This window comes from Cricetulus griseus, chromosome 7 (assembly GCF_003668045.3).
Source record: "Cricetulus griseus strain 17A/GY chromosome 7, alternate assembly CriGri-PICRH-1.0, whole genome shotgun sequence".
Lineage (NCBI taxonomy): Eukaryota > Metazoa > Chordata > Mammalia > Rodentia > Cricetidae > Cricetulus > Cricetulus griseus.
In genome coordinates, this window is record NC_048600.1 from 45,392,933 (window position 1) to 45,407,305 (window position 14,373).

Genomic DNA, 14,373 nt, shown 5'->3' on the forward strand with positions numbered 1-14,373 from the left:
ACTATGAGTGGTGGCATTCCCCTGTAACCACAGTGTTCAGAAAGCTAAGTAGGAGGATCAAGAGTTTGAAGCCCAGGCTGCATTACTCAGAGGCAGTCTCTGTTTGGGGGGAGGAAAACAAAGCCAAAAGAAAAGTATAGGGTTTAATTGGTTTTAGTAGCATGGTTCTTTTGTAAAATTGCATTTATCTGTGTATGCATATCTATGTGTATGGATATATTCGTGCTATGCTGTTCCTGTGGTGGTCAGGGTTGGTTCTCTAGTTCCACCTTATGGCTCCTGGGGATTGAACTCAGCTATCAGGGTTGCTAGCAAGAGCCTTACTCACTGGCTGGCCAGCAAGCCCCAGGAATCCCCGTCTCTACCTTCTCAGTGCTGGGATTGTAGGCACATGCCACTGTGCCCAGCTTTTACACAGCAAGTACTTTATCAACTGTCATCTCCTCAGCTTGATTGTAACCATTCTAATAGTCATTTTGGTGGCACTAATGATATCACAGGCTAGGTGTGGTATCACACGCCTTTAATCCCAACACTTGGAAGGTAGAGGCAGAAGCAGGACAGCCAGGACTGTTGCATAGAGAAACCCTGTCACAAAACAACAAAACAAAACAAAAAAGGTCACCACAATGTGCAGCATCAATTTCTAAAGACTTTTACCACTTGGTCAGAAGCCTTCTCCCCAACATCTAAGGTCAGCTTTCAGTGTATGAGTTTGTCTGTTCTGAACATTCTGCTAAATGATGTCACACACATGGTCTTTTGTAACTGGCTTCATCCACATCCACTGACTGTAATGTCTTCAGGGTCACCAACCTTAAAATGAATGTCAGGACTCACTCTTTCTATTGTCCCAGGCTGTTCCTCTGTATATCTGCTGTGGGCCTTGGATAATCCTCACTTTTTGTCAGCCCCCCACTCTGTTTGTTCTTAAAGGTTTGGGGACAAGGGGAGATTGCGTCCCTCTCTTTCCGACATTAGAACTCCGCCCCCCCCCAAACAGAAACTATTCTCTGGCCCTGGTCCTGCCCAAGAAACTGCTTCTGTTAATGTTCTCCCACACTGCTGTCTTAAAATCTCAACAGCACTTGTCGATCATTTTAGGTAAGCCCATTCCAAAGCATTCCAGTGAATCAAAGTTAATTTTGTGTTCTACTGCAAATAGTGTGTTCTCCTGATGCAGGCACTAACTGTATTTGGGTCCGTGCTCGGGTACTGCACCAAGATGATGAGTGAAACCCGGATCTCCACCCCTACATGATGAGGGAAAGATTCTGAATCTGGAGTTTCATTCTTTGCGTTCTTTGTCTACACTACCGCTGTTGACCACCACAACCCAAGGGAGGTGCGGAAGGCTGAACGCGGTGGAACTTGGTACTTTGAGTCCGCTGGTCTGAGTGCTCAAGACCGCCAGCAGAGGGCGCGCACTCTTTCCAAAGCTTGCCAGTGGGGAGAAATGAGCATGCTCCGGAATTTGCGTTTTCCGGCAGAGTGGCGGAACAGTCCTATCATTTGGTGTCATTTTGCGACACCTCGGTGAGACGCTCAGCGGCAGTGAGGCTGTCATGGCGTCGCCCTTCAGTGGGGTACTACAGCTGACCGACCTGGATGACTTCATCGGGCCGTCTCAGGTGGGCCGGCCAAGGGCAAGTGCGCAGGAGGAGGGGCCGGGCCTGGCCGTGCGCAGCGGGAAACCTCTCCCACTGGTGTCTTTTCCTGAGCACGAGAACCGACCCAGGGCCCAGGGCCCAGGCCCCAGGGCCTCAGTCAGTCTGGTTCCCTTCTTACCAACACAGACAACTGAGGCCTGGGAGGGCTGGGCAGCCAGCTACTGGACCCCAAGATGTCCAGGAGGGATTTCCAGAAGCTATGGGAGTATTTAGGGGTGACATGAAGGCTTAATGTTACAAAAATGGGGGTTCCTAGTAGTGTCACCCAACTGGTCATGCAGAGACATGATTGGGGCCGCACAGCCTCCACACACTTGTGAGACGTCCCTTCCCGCCCTTCTGTCAGAGCCAGTTTGTTCATCTCAATGGAAGGGCCATGCTGAAGGGACACGTGAAATGCCCACTTGGGCCACAACCATAGCTAATGTTCTTGACCTTCCCTTGAGGAAGATACAAGGGACTCCAGACAGTCACACCTAAAAACAGGAGCGGGTGCCCTTGCCTTGGTTTTTCTTTGTCCCCAGAGCTAGTAGTTCTGTAGCCAAGTCCCATGATCCATAGAAGAGAGGTTGAGCAGCCACTCAGGCAGGATGAACTGGGGCATCTTGCCTGGGACTGGACATCTGGAAGGCCATCTCCTAGAAGGCCACCAAGGTTCTGGAGGCAATAACAGGAGATGTTAAGGGGAAGGGGAGAAACATGATGTTCCATCTGCAGCAGTAGGTTTAGAGGTGACCTCCAGAGCTTCCAAGGAAAGCATTCCAGTCAGGCCGTGGCTTCTTGACACATGGCCTCTGGTGATGTGCTGCTGTCTGCACTTAGGAAGGATGGGCTTGTCAGGATTTCTGCAACATTAGCTAGCATATCGTTACCACCAGTCTTCATGCAGATCTGGACCCAGAGAGTGAGTGACCTTGGTGATAGTCTCACCTTTTACAGAAAAAGGGCAACCAGAGCTCAGCGTGGCTTCAGTGGCAAGAATGTGGTGTGCTTCACTCTGTGGCCAGCAGCCAGCTATCCCTGAGGCCCAGTTACCTTCCCCTAATAGAGCCTGCTTTGGGGTCTCTTCCTGGTGTAGAATTGTATCAAGCCTGTGAAGGTGGATAAGAAGCCGGGAAGTGGCATAGCCAAGATCCACATCGAAGATGATGGGAGTTACCTCCAAGTGAACCCAGTAAGAAGCCAGAGGTCTCACCTCGTCCCTGATGGGGGCTGGTGGCAGGTGGGGGCGGGGTGCTGGGGTGCAGATCTGAAACATACCTTCTCTGCCTCATCCAGTCACAGATGTGGCCACCCTGGAACTCCCTGAATCTCACCAGTTCTGTCTCACTGGTCACAGTCACTGGGGACCTTGGGGAGCTAGGAGGGTGGGTAGGGATGCTCAGGTTGAGCAGCCAGCCTGTTCTGTTCTGCATGGGGACCTTTTGTGGAGATGGAGAATTCTTCCCACCACCCCTTGCCCCTACTTCTAGTAGCATAAGATTTTCTGGTTTTGGCCCCTCAAGCCCCTCTGTCCTGTTTAAATGAAAATTAACCCTGACTAGCTGCCCTATGTATTCTGAAGAATGCCTTCAAACTCCCATGCACCAGGAGAGATGACTCAGCAGTTAAGAGCACTGGCTGCTCTTCCAGAGGTCCTGAGTTCAATTCCCAGCAACAACATGATAGCTTGCAACCATCCATTATGAGATCTGGTACCCTCTTCTGGCCTGCAGGCATACATGCAGACAGAACACTGTATATGTAATAAATAAATAAATCTTTAAAAAAAATCCCATGTACCACTGTATTGAAAGTGATGCCCAGCCATGGAACATGGGAGGGACCTTGGGTATGTTCAGGGAATGGGTGTGCAGATCCCTGTGAACAGTGAAGAGCAGCAGGATCAAGCTATAACAGAGAAGGCCAGCTGTCTGTCTACAACAGTGACCTTGTAAAACCATATCACCAGCTAGACCCCAGTGCACCAGGAGGCCCTGGTTCTCATTAGGGGGTCCCATGGATGGAGGGACAGAGGGAGGTGCCTGTCGCCATTGGGCTGTGCTTTAAGGACAAGTGGCTTCATCTTTGTGATGCTGCTGCAGCCCAGGCCTATGGGCCATGGGTCTCTTGGTGTGGATTAACCTCAGGTTGGGGCTCTGGTGTAGAGTAGTTCAGAGAACAGTTCAAGGGACTTCTAAGCCTCTAGGCTTACTCCTCCGGTCAGTTTGGACCCCTGTAGCTCAACTGGCCCTAGCTCAGACCATTCCTGCATCTGTAGGAGGGTTGAGGGGCTCAGGCTGGGTTCAGTCTACTGTCATGAAAAAAGGAAAGTAAATAAAAATGAAGAGTGGATGGCAAATAAACCCCCAGTTGGCTCTCACGCTGGCTGTTGGTGTGAGTGGAGCCAGGTGGTGCTTTATTCCCAGCACTCAGGAGGCAGAATCAGGTGGATCTCTGTGAGTTGGAGGCCAGTCTGGTCTATAGGGCAGGTTCCAGGACAGCCAGAGACAGAAAAACCCTGTTTTAGAGACAGGTCTCTAAAAATAAACAAACAACAACAACAAAAAAAACTATGTGGAATGAATGCCCGGCCCATCCCCCACAAGACCCTCTGCTCCAGATTCTGCTCCCCTGCAGGATGGAAGAACCCAGAAGCTGGAGAAAGCCAAGGTCTCCCTGAATGACTGCCTAGCATGCAGTGGGTGTGTCACTTCAGCAGAGACGGTGCTCATCACCCAGCAGAGTCATGAGGAGCTGAAAAGGGTTCTAGATGCTAATAAGGTAAGCAGTGAGGATCCCTGGCAGCCTATAGCATACTTCCGCAGGAGAAATTCACCTGGTCCACCCATCTGGCTTCCAGTAACTCCTGCATCTTTAGGTTTCTTGGCTCCAGTGTCAGTGTTCTCTGACACTAAGTGTTAGGTCTGGGGCTTTGGGTTGAGTTCTCAATGTCAACATGGTCGACTGCCGTGTGACTGATGGCATCTGACTACAGAGGCTGGCTTCTGGCCATCTGTACAAAGCCTGCACAGCCAGAGACTTTTGCATTCCAGGTAGCAGCACCCAGTCAGCAGCGGCTGGTGGTCGTTTCTGTCTCACCCCAGTCCAGAGCATCACTGGCTGCCCGGTTTCAGCTGGATTCCTCAAACACTGCCAGGAAATTAACTTCATTCTTCAAAAAAATAGGTAGGTGCAGAACCCTGGGTAAGCGAGGGCGGCTGGTATCAGGACTCCTCCCGCCCCCAAGGCACACATCACTCACTCTGAACTAAACATAGGTGCTCTCCCTAGTTTGACTTGAGCTTGAAGTTTCACTCTGATGGTTGAGATCAGGATCTTAGGAGAGAAGTCACCTGAGTTCTGGCTTGTACTTTCGTTGACTGTTCACCATTCCCTGGGTGTTTGCATTTACTTGAGTCTTTTGGGTTTTGTTATTAGTGTTTGGTTTTTGGAAACTAGGTCTCAGATGACACTGGCTTGGACCTGGTTCCCTACCTTCACCTAGCAAGTGCTGGGATTACATGCCTCCTGCCTCAGCTTCCTTAGTACTTGGATTACAGATATGTGCTACTGTACCCGTCTTCAGATACTATTTGTTTTGTTTTTTTTTAAAGATTTATTTATTATGGCCGGGAGTTGGTGGCCCACGCCTTTAATCCTAGCACTCGGGAGGCAGAGGCAGGTGGATCTCTGAGTTCGAGGTCAGCCTGGTCTACAGAGCAAGTTCCAGGACAGGTTCCAAAGCTACACAAAGAAACCCTGTCTGGTGAAAGGGGAAAAAAAAAAGAAAAAAAGAAAAGATTTATTTATACAGTGTTCTGTCTGCATCTGTCCCCGCAGGCCAGAAGAGGGCACCAGATCTCACTTCAGATGGTTGTGAGCCATCATGTGGTTGCTGGGAATTGAACTCAGGACCTCTGGAAGAGCAGCCAGTGCTCTTAACCTCTGAGCCATCTCTCCAGCCCCACTATTTTTTACATGTTATTTGCATATTTGTTTTGGGTGTGTGAATGTATGTGTGGGTCACAGGACCATTTTCAGGACTTGGTTCTCTCCTTCCACCACATGGGGAGCAGGCATCAAACTGAGGTCATCAGGCTTGACAGCCAAGGATGTCTCCTTGCTGAACCATCTCCCTGGATCTAGTTAACTGTTTTTCAGTCATGTTGTCACATCTGTTGTGTTCTGCCTTGGGTCATCTTTGGCTGAACTCTGTGCCAGGAATTGTGGTGGAGGAGGACCTGGGTATTTTGAAAGCTCCCTGCTAAGTCAGGGTCCCAGCACCAGAGTGACCAGCAGCTCATCCTGGGAAGTGGAGGGACTGGGCATGGGCACTGATGGTCCCACCTCACAAAATTCTGCTCCTGTCTGTTAGATGACCTGGCAACTTATTGTGCAGCATGACCAGGAGTCTCGAAAAGGACAACTACTGATAGGCAGGCACCCCATGCTCTTGTGTGACACATGTGTATCATGAGGCCTAACCCTTGCTGTGATATTAGGAGCCATCCTAAGTCCCCAGGGTCCTAGGAAAAACTAGCAGGTAGTTCTGAGAAGAGAAGAACACTCAGTCCCACATCACCTCAGGACTATTCCCAGTCCTAGGGAGGACTGAAGAACCAGGAGCACAGTCTTCCACTGGAGCCCTGCAGGAGCTCCAGCTTCTGGCTTGGGGCAGGCAGGCAGAAGTCTACAACATTTCACTGTGGCCAAAAGACCACCGAGATACATCTGCATAGTTCATGCAGGGGTGCAGCAGTGTGGCCACACAGGTGGCCCTAGCCCTCAGAGATGCAGTCATCAGGAGGCCATTGAATAAGGCAGAGACCTCTGTATGCACCACAGGTTGGACTGGAGGAGGCCAAAGCATCCAGGGGCCAAACCCTACTGGCATGAAAGATTTAAACACATTTAGGATGGTGCCAAGGAGAGTATGTTCTTTAGGAATTCACTATGGGGGCCAATGGTGGGGCCACTGAACAGCTCTTGGGGCATCTACACTGTATGTGCTGTACCTGGTAAAACAATGCTTCCCAGAACTCCCATAGAAATGACATGCTGTGGTACCACTCGGGCAGAGCCCTACTCTTGGCCTGTGGTCCATAGTGCTGCTCTGCTCAGGACAGAGGTGGTCAGATGCTGGTTTTTGCCATGGCTAAGGCTAAGGCACATGCTCACCTTCCATCACCTTCCAGGGGTACACTTTGTTTTTGATACTACCTTCGCAAGGAACTTCAGCCTTTTGGAAAGCCAGAAAGAGTTTGTGCAGCGATTCCGAGGGCAAAGCAACTCTAAAGAGGCCTTGCCCATGTTGGCTTCTGCCTGCCCAGGTATGTCCATGGCTGAATGGCTGTTCAATTGAAGTTAGGATTTGATGATATACTGACATCTTGACAAGAAAAATGGGAATGATGAGGGTGGGGGGGTATCTTGACAGAAGGGTAGAAAGTCAATACCTAGGAGGTACGTAAGGCCTAAGACATCACCTGTAGTCACCAGTTCCCATTGGTGATCACCTAGATGCCAGCCTTCCTTGTGACAGTGATGACAAGAGAAATATTTTAATGCCACAGTAATTTCTTGTATGACTCGGTCCACCCCCAGAATGTCATGTCACTGCCAAGAGGAGAACAGCTGTTTGTGAACCACCCCCAGGCCTGCCCTATGCACATCCCAGACCTTTTTGTTCTTTTTGGCTCAGGCTGGATCTGCTATGCTGAGAAGACACATGGCAATTTCATCCTCCCCTACATCAGCACAGCCCGGTCCCCACAGCAGGTTATGGGCTCCCTGGTCAAAGACTTCTTTGCCCAGCAACAGGTAAGAAAGAGGACTGGGCATCTCCAGACAACATAATGAGGAGTGGTTAGCTGTGACACAGGAGTAAGAGATGGCCCACTGATTGGCCACTGATGCCTTGCCTGTTACCATGCACCTTCTGGAGGTGTCTGGGTGACTGGAACCTAATGGCAGCTGCCAGTGGAATAAGCTTGGCCTCAGTATCAATCTTGCCCAGCTAGCCTGCCACTACCTGGGCTGTCTTTTGTCAGGTACCAGGGGGCCCAGTTCTGATATAAAGGCACTGCTCGGATCTAGAGGTGGCTAGACTCCACATTTAGGGAGCAGGAGACCAAGGTCTAGAAGCACAGTCCACCGGCTGCTGGGTGAACAAATCAGATCTCATCTGAGGTCATTTCCAGTGATCCACTGAACCCAGCCTGCAGTCAGCCACTGCTAGAGGATGAGGAAGGGAGCTGGCTTCTATTGTACCTGAAACCACGAGCACTGGCATCAATCGTTTGCCTTCCCTCTACATGTGCATGGCCACACTTCCCTCGAGTCTGTGCTTTTTCCACTGCGACGTGTTCTTTCTTTCAAAGGCAGTGAGAGCTTATCTCCTCTGTTGCCACTGGCTGTCAGGGACAGAAGCAGGAGAGGTAATGTGTGACTGTGGTCATATGATGGCTAGTGGGCGTGAGTAACTGCTCGAGTCATGCCTGGCAGTCACTCTGCCTCACCTTTCGTTGAGGCCACTTCTGAGCTTGGCTTAGATGGAACTGACGCTTTCTATACCCTCTCTGTAGCATCTGACTCCAGACAAGATCTACCATGTGACAGTGATGCCCTGCTATGACAAAAAGCTAGAAGCATCTAGACCTGACTTCTTCAACCAGAAGTACCAGACCCGTGACGTGGACTGTGTCCTTACAACAGGTGCAGGCACTATGCATAACTCTACCCTCTGCTGTCTTTAGGGCTCCCCTAGAGCCAAGCACTAGAGTCCAGCAGATAGCCGGGCCTTCCCACAGTGCCTCCCAGGATCCTGTGACCAATGGAGCCCCTGTAATATATTCTTGCTGGTTTAAAAATGAGTCTTGAGGGCAAACAAGGTCTCAAGTCTAGTCCCTGTGGTTCATACCTTCACCCCACTTCTGAGTAGAGTAGCCTGTCCTACTGAAGAGTCAGGAAAATAAACTGTTTAGAAGACTAAACAGCCTGCCCCTGGACTGGCAGAGTGGCCCTGCCTTTACAATGCTCCAGGAAGGAACACCTTCCAGTAGGTCTGCAGAGGCTGGCTAGACTCAACCATCCCACCACAAATGGGAGTGAGTGTCCCTCTGGGGACAACACATACAGCTCAGCATTCTGAGGCCAGCTAGAGCATGTGATGTGTTCTCTGTAGGAGAAGTCTTTAGGATGCTGGAGGAAGAAGGAGTGTCACTCTTGGAGCTGGAGCCTGTGCCCCTGGATGGCTTGTGAGTTGGTGGTGGGGACTGAGAACCTTTATTTGGGATTAGATGCTGCCTGTGGGGTGGGGCAGTGTCTTGTCCCCTCCTTTCTACCCAGGCTGCCTTCTGGCTGACTCCAGACCTCCCCACAGCCTGGCTGGGGCCCAAGAGTGGCTGAGTTACAGTGTCAAAGCAGAGCCTGCTCTAGAAGCCATCTGAGCTTCCCAGGGCCACCATAAGAACAGTTCTTAAGGTCTGACTACAAGAGCTGTATTGAGCCCCAGCCTCCTGCACTGACCCGCCCCTCTCCCAGAACCTGTAGTGTGTCTGCTGAGGAGCCCACCAGCCATCGGGGTGGAGGCTCAGGAGGCTACCTGGAGCATGTGTTCCGGCACGCAGCCCAAGAGCTCTTTGGAATCCATGTGGCCGACGTTACCTACCAACCCATGAGGTTAGTGGGGCAAGCACTGAAGTGAACTTGGGGGAAAGACCCCTGGAACTCTTGGGTCCCCTCTTACAAGCATGAGGCATGAGCAAACAGGCCAGTGTACTGTCCTCAGTTTCAGCAGGGACCCTGAGCCAGGGCAACACACACAAGGACTAGCAGGTGCCTGGCATGGGTATAGCACCTGGGGCTGGGGTGTCACACTTTGCTGGGCTTCATGGCTGCCCTTGGGAAAAACAATCCTGTTAGCTAAGGAGGTCAAGGTTGGGGTGAGGTTACCTGGGCCCATGGATGCAAACTGTGTCCCCCTCTCCATCATCCCTGCCCTGCCTGCAATCGGAAAGGGACAGAGTCAGATGGTGGTGTGCTAAACCCCAGGAGGCGTCTGCACCTGGGCAGGGACAGGTTTGCATGCAATGTGCAGTTTCACGAGCCTATTTCTACGCTTTCAGGAACAAGGACTTCCAGGAAGTGACACTGGAGAGGGAAGGCCAGGTGCTGTTGCGCTTTGCTGTGGCCTATGGTTTCCGCAACATCCAGAACCTTGTGCAGAAGCTGAAGCGAGGTCGCTGTCCCTACCATTATGTGGAAGTCATGGCCTGCCCTTCAGGTAGTTCCTCCTAGTCTAGCACAGCAGCCTGCCACCAGTGGAAGGAGGAAGGGGTTGGACAGGAGGGGGGGGCAGGTCCCCTCCCCACACACACCCAAGGGTTAGAGGGCTAAACCCTGACTTCCCACCACCATGCCTGTGCTCTGCTACAGGCTGCTTGAATGGAGGGGGCCAGCTCAAGGCCCCAGATATGCAAGGCAGGGAGCTCCTCCAGCAAGTGGAAAAACTGTACAGCATGGTGAGGAATGAGGCACCCGAAGACGCACCTGGGGTCCAGGAGCTGTACCAGCACTGGCTGCAAGGTGAGGGCTCCGAGCAGGCCAGCCGCCTGTTGCACACACAATACCATGCCGTGGAGAAGACCAACTCGGGCATCAGCATCAGGTGGTAGGAGGCCTTGAGAGGCTGTGAGAGCCCCAGGGGCCAGCACCAACACTCCCAGGAAGACCATGTGTGTATCAGCAACGGATTCCACACAGAGAACACACTGGAGACCTTCAAAATTCAAGGAGAGCTACAAGGATGTGTTGGATTGTGTGCTAAAGTGGGGCACTAGCTGCATGTGGGTCCTTGGCAGTACATGACCTGCGTGCCTCTGGTTGGTAATGTTGCCATGGCCCATGCACCTCCAGATTCCACACTGAGCTCTGCAGGGTAGAAGTGCAAGCAGGGTCCGGGTAGCCAAGGGGGCCAAAGGTTCAATGAGGTTCCAGAATCTCTTCTACTGGCCTAGGGCCATGGGCATCTTCCCTGCCCAGCCCTCTGGGTTATGAGCACAGTTTCATTTCTGTGGCTAACTCCTGAAGCTAAAATGTATAGGGCAGGTATCAAGCCTGAGTCTAGTGGGGCACCTGATCCTCTTAAAAACTGGCTGCTTGCTGGGGCCTTGCCGTTTGGGCAGTCTGTCAGCACCAAGCCTGTATGGCTGTGAGAAGTCCATAGCTGAGTCTCACTGAGCTTGTCACTCACCCAGCCTCACCACTAATAAACAGGTCTGCACTTCTGGAAGCATCTGCTGCATGTCTGACACCACACTGAGCCTTTCAAAATTTTATTCATTCCCCTTCTCAGTCCCCAGGACACATATGTCTCAAGGTCCACAAGAGTGGTACCATGAGCAGTAGAGACAAGGACAGCACCGTTTGCTGGTTCTACAAAGCAGGGTGGAAGGCCTCAGAGGGATGTTCTGGGGGCCAGGGTTCCAGTCAGCCTGAAGTTCAGGCTGGAACTGAACTGAAGTCAGTTGCTGTCCGGAGAAGGGGTGTGAAGACAAGCAGGCTCATTTTTCCTGGGGCGTACTCAGAAGTCCCCACTGCAAGGCCAGGAGTGCCCGGACCTGGGGCTGCAGTGGCTCCAAAGCAAGTTGGAAGCGTGCTCGCTCCCTGCAGAGTACCTCCAGGACCTGGGCAGGTGCCACTTGGCCTGTGAACTCACGAACTGGATCCTCTCTACAGGGAAGAGTATGCTGGGGAATTGTGGGGCTGGCCAGCTGCCCATGAGGGTGGGGCCCAGCAGGGCAGTGGATGGAAGGAGGAGGGCCCTTAACAAATGCCCTTCCCTGGTGCCAGGGACATTCAGCTCAATAAATAATCCCTAGATACCCTCCTAACTACCCAAATGACTGCCAAAGAGGCCCCAAGGATGCCAGGCTAGTCCTGAGACTGCTCCATGGGGAGACTAGCTGGCAGTGCACACAGCCTCTTGAGGCTGCCCCCACCCACTGGTATGGCTCAGGCCCCACCACAGGAAGGCCCAGGACACAGCCATACTTACGTCACCCTCAAGAAAGGGTTGTACAACAGCTCCTCGCCCAGTGTAGAGGGCACAGTAGGTATATCATCGTCATCCCTCTTCTGCAAAGAACACAGGCCCCTGATCACAACTGGGCTCCACAGAGGAGATTAAGGTAGGTGACAGAAAGTCTGCAGCAGGACAAAACCTGGTTTAGCCAGCTGTAACCTGCAGAAGCACCATTCTGACTCTCCAGTGGCTCCCTTTCTGTACTTCCCCCAAACTTGAGGAAGACTACTCTAGCCCCCACCCCTGTTGTGAGCCAGAAATGGATGTACCTGGGCCCAGGACAGCTTAGCTTGCACATGGTTGTTGCAGGGCTCCACTTTCTGTGCAAACTCAAGATTGCTCAGTGTATGCTCGTGACCACAGAACACCTTCTGCAAGAAGAGGGAGCTCAGTGAACACACATTGCCCCAAGCCAAGGAAGGGGCAGGCCCTCATCCCTAACCTAGCATCTAACCCACCCAGGTCCATACTGCCTTTACCAAAGCAGAACAGGTATAGAAGCACAGGTTATTCCAGAAAGAAATCCAGTACCAAGCATGTGGACCCTACAGAAGGCTCTCACCGTCTGGGGTGGCAGGGTACCCAGGATCTTGGCCAAGCTCTGGTACATCTGCTGGGCAGTGTCCTCCAGATGCCAGCCACAGCCTGCCACTGACAGAGCATCCCCTAGAGAGGAAAAAGGGTCAGAAGGGGGTAGGGAGGGCACAGTGGAATTGCATAAGTGGATGAATCCAGGTTGCAAGGTACCAGAGAAGAGGGCTGGTGGGTCCGGGCATTCATCCTCCCACAGGAAGTAGCTCATGTGGCCAGTGGTGTGGCCCGGCGTCAAGAGGCATCGCACGTGGATGGCCCCAAACTGCGACGGTGAGGCATTGGACCTGTGAGAGCTGGTGGGCAGGCCCGGGCCATGCCCCTCCCCACCCCTGGGGACATGCTCACCCGAAGCTCCTCCCCATGTGACAGCCTGCGGGTTAGTGCGCAGATGCGCTCATCAGCTCCCATGACCTCCAGTCCTGGCCGCAGGTGCGCCAGCTCCGCATTTCCACGCGTGTGGTCCCTGTGGAAATGCAGGAACCTGGTCAAGTCAGGGGTGGAGGAGTCTGTCTTAGGCCTCGGAGAACACCCTCTTTACTTACCAGTGGTGATGGGTGGTCAGCACCGTGGTCAGAGACACTTCCTCGCGGGCTGTAATCTCCAGCAGCTGAAAGACAAGAGTTGTAGTGCTGTGGGCCACCCATCCCATACTGATGGGGCACTAGGTTCAGAGCTTAGTTCTCCAGGCAGGCCCAGGACTCAGGGCAGCAAGGGTTAGGGGAGACATCAGACAGTCAATTACAAGTACTAGGGCACCACAAACACCAAAGGTAGCTATAATTTCAGGGGAGCCCAAAGACACTACATCAAATGCTGTAAAAATATAGAGGTTCGGGTCTGCTCCAGCCAGGAGGTAGGGAGTCCCTTGATGGCCTCCTTTGTCCGTCCTCACCCTCTTGGGCACAGCCACGTCCACAGCCACTGCCTCCCGTGTGTGCTCCTCAATGATCAGGTACATGTAGTTGTCTTCAAGTACCGGGATGACTTTGACCTTCATAGTCGCAGACCTCAGCCAGTCCGAACCTCCAAAAGAGGTGCCCCAGTCTAGTGAATCTCTTCTCCTGAGCTGCACGAGGCAGGTCAGCCACACACACACTGGGGGTACAAAGAAAGAGTTGGTCCGCTGCCCAGGAGCTTCTCAGAGGACCGTTTCAGCTCCAAACTCCAAGCAAGACTAGGGGACCGGCGGCCCTGCTCACCTTAGACCCCGCCCCTTGTTCCAGCTTCACCTTCCCCCAAAAGCTACACAGCAATGCGGTTTTCTTCTAGCCCCGCCCCATGATTCCGGTAGGCCCCGCCTTCCTCCACAGACCCCGCCTCTCTCAACTACAGTGAGACCCTCAAGGCCTGGGATGTCCTCGTTCCTTGCTGTCCTTCTCACCCACACAAGAGCCGCCAGCCTAGCGTCCCTGACAGAGTGTAGCCGCTGCCCACCACGCTCCGCCACTCCCCAGGCGCGATCCTGAATGCTGCCGAGACCTGACGGGCAACCGTAGGTATTGCGCCTGCGCAAAAGGGAATACGCGCACCGATAGGGAGCAGTGTGGCGGAGTGAGCATGCTCCAACTCAGCATCAGACAAGGGCACCTCCTCAAGTTATCCTTCCTGGTGCCCAGGCTGAGCTAGTTCGCCAGGTCCCACTGCTCCTGATTATGCCCACTTCTCTCAGACAGAGGGTGGTAGTGGGGTTTGTCCCGCTTGTTTACCTGCTGGTGTTGAGTTTGGCTGATACAGAAAGATATGCAAGGGTCTAGAGTTACAAATCCCTACGGGGTGGGGGTGGGGGACGGCGTAGGACATTCAATATAAAGAAAACTAGTGCCCACAGCTACAGGTACAGGTTTGGTGTTGCCATGCACTCCTGGATCCAGTGGCCTGAAATAAACGGGATGCCTGTCTGTATTTCCCAGATGACACAGGGCCCATGAAGGAATGGAATGTGGAAGGAGCTGAGCACTCTCCTCTCTTCCCTAAGCACTGGACGGCCTTGCCCTTCCTTGTAGGCAGGATGATCAGTCTCTAAGATCAACACAAGCCTTAGCA

General features: G+C 52.6%; 2 protein-coding genes across 5 annotated transcripts; one reads left to right on the forward strand and one right to left on the reverse strand.

The window, feature by feature from the left end:
* The first annotated feature begins 1,477 nt into the window (after positions 1-1,477).
* Ciao3 (cytosolic iron-sulfur assembly component 3) lies at positions 1,478-10,944 on the forward strand. Its single transcript, XM_027425073.2, has 11 exons — positions 1,478-1,631; positions 2,749-2,844; positions 4,290-4,433; positions 4,706-4,838; positions 6,848-6,982; positions 7,354-7,472; positions 8,237-8,366; positions 8,836-8,908; positions 9,195-9,332; positions 9,779-9,936; positions 10,089-10,944. The coding sequence occupies exons 1-11, from the start codon at positions 1,566-1,568 to the stop codon at positions 10,325-10,327; spliced, it is 1,431 nt and encodes a 476-aa protein (XP_027280874.1). The 5' UTR covers positions 1,478-1,565; the 3' UTR covers positions 10,328-10,944.
* A 27-nt stretch (positions 10,945-10,971) lies between these two features.
* On the reverse strand, positions 10,972-14,243 carry Haghl (hydroxyacylglutathione hydrolase like). Of its 4 annotated transcripts, XM_027425078.2 has the most exons (9): positions 13,712-13,963; positions 13,223-13,425; positions 12,873-12,937; positions 12,676-12,793; positions 12,484-12,592; positions 12,299-12,402; positions 12,006-12,107; positions 11,710-11,789; positions 10,972-11,384 (listed from the first exon to the last, which is right to left on the reverse strand). In XM_027425078.2, exons 2-9 carry the CDS (start codon positions 13,325-13,327, stop codon positions 11,216-11,218), a joined length of 852 nt encoding a protein of 283 aa, XP_027280879.1. In that variant the 5' UTR covers positions 13,328-13,425; positions 13,712-13,963; the 3' UTR covers positions 10,972-11,215. The 4 variants fall into 4 exon arrangements, with proteins under 4 accessions (XP_027280879.1, XP_035303297.1, XP_035303295.1 ...); XM_035447406.1 differs by having other exon boundaries at positions 12,299-12,592; positions 13,716-14,243; XM_035447404.1 differs by having other exon boundaries at positions 12,299-12,592; positions 13,712-14,243.
* Between the last annotated feature and the right edge of the window lie 130 nt (positions 14,244-14,373).

Coding starts and splice junctions, on each gene's coding strand:
- Ciao3 (XM_027425073.2), top strand. CDS start 1,566: ATGGCGTCGCCCTTCAGTGGGGTACTACAGCTGACCGACCTGGATGAC. Junction 6,983..7,353: donor GTTGGCTTCTGCCTGCCCAG/GTATGTCCATGG, acceptor TTTTTGGCTCAG/GCTGGATCTGCTATGCTGAG. Junction 7,473..8,236: donor ACTTCTTTGCCCAGCAACAG/GTAAGAAAGAGG, acceptor CCCTCTCTGTAG/CATCTGACTCCAGACAAGAT.
- Haghl (XM_035447406.1), bottom strand. CDS start 13,327: ATGAAGGTCAAAGTCATCCCGGTACTTGAAGACAACTACATGTACCTG. Junction 12,108..12,298: donor GTACCCTGCCACCCCAGACG/GTGAGAGCCTTC, acceptor CTCTTCTTGCAG/AAGGTGTTCTGTGGTCACGA. Junction 11,790..12,005: donor CTAAGCTGTCCTGGGCCCAG/GTACATCCATTT, acceptor TGTTCTTTGCAG/AAGAGGGATGACGATGATAT.